At 39.1% G+C, this 5080-nt stretch overlaps 1 protein-coding gene across 1 annotated transcript; it reads right to left on the reverse strand.

Annotated features, from left to right (window-relative positions):
* Positions 1-881: 881 nt before the first annotated feature.
* LOC138397341 (olfactory receptor 7C2-like) lies at positions 882-1844 on the reverse strand. The gene is given in 1 exon segment (XM_069491263.1): positions 882-1844. A coding segment is annotated over 1 exon segment (963 nt).
* Positions 1845-5080: the final 3236 nt, after the last annotated feature.

Raw genomic sequence — 5080 nt, forward strand, 5'->3', positions numbered from 1 at the left:
GTCAATGAGTTTCAGGGCAACATTTCCAACATAGGTACACATCCCATTGCTTCTGAGGATACATATTAAACATGTAAGATTTTATTTATTTTTAAAAATCCATAATGTACCCATAATAATTAAAAATGAAAACATTTTTTAAAAAGAGCATTAAAAAATCCAAATCATTACTGAAGATAACTGAGAAAATGCCAGTTTGTATTCATACAAAGTTGAAATTACAGGTTAGAAAGTGAAAAGGGAGACCTATTAATAATGTATAGCTTTATTAACAGTGGCGAGGGCAGGAAAACCCCAAAGGAAGGTCACAGGAAAGAACTGAAAGACGTCCGCACCTGAATGTTTACAGCAGCACAATTCACAATTGCAAACATGTGGGAACAACCCAAGTGCCCATCAGTGCATGAGTGGATTAATCAAATGTGGCATATGTGTACCATGGAGTTCTACTCAGCCATAAAAAATGTTGAACTAATACCGCTTTTATTAACCTGGGTGGAACTGGACCCCATTGTTGTAAGTGAAGTATCACAAGAATGGAAAAATAAGCACGAGATGTACTCGCTGTTAAATTGGAACCAATCAATCAACACTTATGTGCACAGATGGAAATAACATTCATTGGAAATAAAACGGGGTTGGGGGAAGGGCATGAGTAAATCCACACCTAACAGATACAATGCACACTATCTGGGGGATGGGCACACTTTGACTTAAATGGTACAAAAGCAATTTATGTAACCAAAATGCTTGTATCCCCATAATATCCTGGGGGGAAAAAAGCAGAGACACCTCCCCAAAAAATACACATAAAAACAGAAGTAGTCAAAATATTAGCTGAAGGGGGCCAGGTTTTCTGGTTCTTAGTATTGTGCACATTGCTACTCATGAGAGGCCTTGGGTAACTCATTGAGAGGCGTTGCCTTGCCAAGGAGTCTCCCCAAGGCCCCCTGCATGTCCCTGTTCTTCAGGCTGTAGATGAAGGGGTTCAGCATGGGGGTGACCATGGTGTACATCACCGAGGCCATCAAACTTGTCCTAGAGGATGGTGTGGCCGCAGAGCTGAGGTAGACCCCAAGCCCCGTGCCATAGAACAAGGAAACCACAGAGAGGTGAGACCCACAGGTGGAAAAGGCTTTGTTCTTGCCCCTGGCCGATGAAATTCTCAAGACAGAGGAGAAAATCTGAGAATAAGAGAAGAAGATCCCAGAGAGAGGACAAACAGCTAGGACGATGGTGACAAAATACACCACTATGTTATTAACGAGGGTGTCAGAACAGGCGAGCTTCAGGACTTCGGGAAGATCACAAAAAAAGTGTGGGATTTCCACGTTTGCGCAGAAGGACAGCTTCAAAACAGGCAAGGTCTCCAGCAGGGAGCCCACGACACTGACGCACCAGGACGCCTGAGCCAGCAGCCCACAGAGCCGGGGGGTCATGGTGCCCGTGTAGTGCAGGGGGTGACAGATGGCCACAAACCGGTCATAGGCCATCACAGTCAGGAGCAAATTGTCCAGGCATCCAAACACAATGAAAAAAAATATCTGGCTGAGGCAGCCTTCGTACGTTATGACTTTGCTCCGTGTCTGCATGTTCACCAGCATCTATGGGACAGTAGTAGAGCCAAAACAGATGTCAGCAAGGGACAGGTTGGAGAGGAAGCAGTACATGGGGCTGTGCAGGTGGGAGTCTGAGATAGTGGCCAGGATGATGAGCAGGTTCCCAAACACAGCGATCAGGTGCATGGACAGGAACAGCCCAAAGAGGACGGGCTGCAAGTCAGAGTCCTCTACGAATCCCAGGAGGAGGAAGTTTCCAACTCTTGTCTGATTTCTTTTTTCCATGGGGCCTCTGGGTTTGTCCAGAAGAAGAGAGAGAGAGAGAGAGAGTAAGCAACACAAAATTCGCTCCAAATAGGCATTCCCCAGAATGACTGCAATATCCTTTATTCAAACCCAGGGAACTCAAGAAGTTATGCATTTTGGCTAATCATTGGATCTCTTTGCTGACAAGCTGCAGTTACTATTGCTACCTGGAAAAATTGTCTCTAGCTCAGTGGTTCTCAAACTGTGGTCCCTGGAATAGCAACATCAATTAGCATCACCTGGGAACTCGTGAGCAATGTGCGTTATCAGACCCACTGGATCAACTGAACTGTATACTCCGGGAATGGTGCCAACATTCTGGGTTTTAACAAGCCCTCTTGAGAATTCTCATGCACACCCAAGTTTGAGGACTGCTGCTCCAGGGCTTGCCTGCATCCCCAAGCAATCAGCCCTTGCCCAGCATCCCTGGTGGCCACTCTTGCTCTTTCTGACCAATTCACGTGAGAATAAGAATTCCCTGATTCTAGGCAGATTTTTTCAATCATTGAAAGAGTCTTTCTTCTATTGTGCTGCATTTCTGTAATTTCAGCATGTTAAATTCTCTGGATCTTGGACTCTCCTTCTGCTAAAAAATAGTAGCCACTGGTATTATTAATCATTGTTTATTTATTTATTTATTTATTTGAGATTGGGATCTTGCTTTGCTGCCCAGGCTGGAGTGCAGTGGTGCAATCATAGCTCACTGCAGCCTCGAACTCCTGGGCTCAAGTGATCCTCCTGCCTCAACCTCCCAAGTAGCTAGGACTACAGTGCACACCACCATGCCTGGTTAATTTTTTTCCCCAGTTTTTGTAGAGACGGGGGTCTCAGTGTGTTGCCCAAGCTGGTCTCAAACTCCTGACTTCAAGAGATCCTCCCATCTCAGCCTCCCAAAGTGCTAGGATTACAGGTGTGAGCCAATGGGCCTGGCCTTATTAATCATTGTTTACGTTTCATTTATATTATCAATTTTCTTACATAAATTTAACAAAAATGGAGTTTTTAAATACAGAATTCGTGAGTTTCTAAATATAGAAGTCAATGATATGTACGTTTTCTGTCATCTGATTCTTATCTCATCAAAATATTCCCCCCTGTGGAAATGGATCTTTAAAATGTACCCATTTTGGACATTTACTTACTTTCTAAGTTTTCTTAAAAATAAATACAGCTTGGATTAATTTTTTTTATATTTTCTTCTCTTAGGATAATCTGTAAATGCCCTTTCTCAGTGTTTAAAAATTTAGGTATTTCCTTAATTTTTAAAAAAAATTGTATGAATAAGTGTTTAATGATTAATTAGCTATTTAGAAAAAGAATGTTAAATTCTATCTCTATATTGCCAAGTAAATTTTGAATTTTAAATATGGAACAAGAGACTACATAAGCTATCTGAAAAAAACACATATGTAGATAGATAGATAATACAAATTTATACATGTATAGGTATAATCTTTGAAAGTAGAAGTTCTTTTTGAATAAAAAGTCTTCAGTAGAAATAAGAGAAGCAAAGATCAGTAATTGGAACCACAAATTGAAAATTTCTGAATGAGGAAATATGCCATGCAGAAAACAGAATACACAAATAATCTATTTGATAAACATTAATATCTCTAATCTAGAGATATCAAGTCATAATTAAAGACTTAATTATGTATCATAGAAAGATCGATGCATATCTGGGGAAAAGGAAGAGAGTATTAAAGATTCATAAAACAAAATGTAAAAAGTGTAATAAATATTTGATAAATTTTTCATTCTTACTATGAATCTATAAAAATGAAATAAAAAATAACTTTTTTACTGAGGGAATTAAAAAGTCCTTTATGCAAAAGAATAAGAATGCAAAATTCCATCATATGGAAAGAGAAATAACATTTCAGATACTGCTATGAAAAGATACTTGGTTTCCTTTTCTGGACTGGAAGAATTAAATCAGCATATAGATCTTGTGTAATTACAAATATATTTGCACAGAAAAATTATCTACAACATACACCAAAATTCGAACAAGGATTATCTTTGAGTGGTAACGTCAATCTTGATTTTTAGATTCATCTTTTAGTATATTGTTCAAAAGTTTCAAATAAATGCATATGTAGTCTAGCCTCAGGAAATAAAAACTTTAAAATTTGAAGATACTGGTAATAAAAATTTCACAAAATGAACCTAGTTCAAACAGAAAGTAGCAGTTAATAAAAATAAAAGGCCAGGCATAGTGGTTCATGCCTGTAATCCCAGCATCGTGGGAGGTCGAGGTGGGAGAGACCCCATCTCTACAAAAAATAAAAGAAATCAGTCAGACCAGTGGTGCCTACCTGTAGTCCGAGCTACTCTGGAGGCTGAGGCAGGAGGATTGCTTGAGCCAAGAAGTTTGAGGTTATAGTGAGACATGGTTGTGCCACTGCGCTCCAGCCTGGGCAACAGAGTGAGACCCCATCTCTTAAAAAAAAAAAGATAAAAACAGAGTTAATGCACTAAAAAGAAGAAAGATTCTAGAACTGAAAAACAAATTCCACAGTTAATCTTTGCCAAGCACTAACGAATAGAAAAAATTAGAAGTCTAAGGAAAGGGATAAAAAGAGAGAACAGAAATGCCTAGAATTAGGAATGAGAAAAATGAACAAGGAAATATCCAGCTTTGCAAGAAAATGTTACCTATAACTCCATGTTAAAAATATGAAAATCTCCAAGAAAAAAACTTAATTTCTGGGAAAATATGTGTCCAAAGTTGATTCAGAATGGACCATAACAGATCAAAAATCAAGGAAGGAATTTAAAAAACAACAAAACTTACCTCCAAAAATTCCCTGGTGAGGCCCTCTGGCAGACACAATAGCAGAATTATCCTTTAAGTATTAAAAAAGAAGAAGTGTCATCATTAATTATTTATCAGTGCCCTGGAACCAATTAATGCAGTACAAGGAGAAAAAGAAATAAAAGACCTCGGTATTGAAAAGGCAGCGTATCATTGTTTTCAGATGAGGCTTGGCTGCAGGTGATGGACTGGTAGCTGAAAATGTATTTTAACTGAACATGATATTAGTGAGGCAGCTGATACCAAAGACGCATGTAAAAAGCAGTAGCCATTCTAAGGTGGTGTTCGGTGGCATAGAGCACATCCAGGATGTTTTGTAACACTTTCTTCTACCTGGTTCCTAACATTTTCGTCACTATGGCAACTCTCTGTGACTTTTCTGTTACCCTAAATTATC

Source organism: Eulemur rufifrons, chromosome 2, assembly GCF_041146395.1.
Source record: "Eulemur rufifrons isolate Redbay chromosome 2, OSU_ERuf_1, whole genome shotgun sequence".
In the NCBI taxonomy this organism is placed as follows: domain Eukaryota; kingdom Metazoa; phylum Chordata; class Mammalia; order Primates; family Lemuridae; genus Eulemur; species Eulemur rufifrons.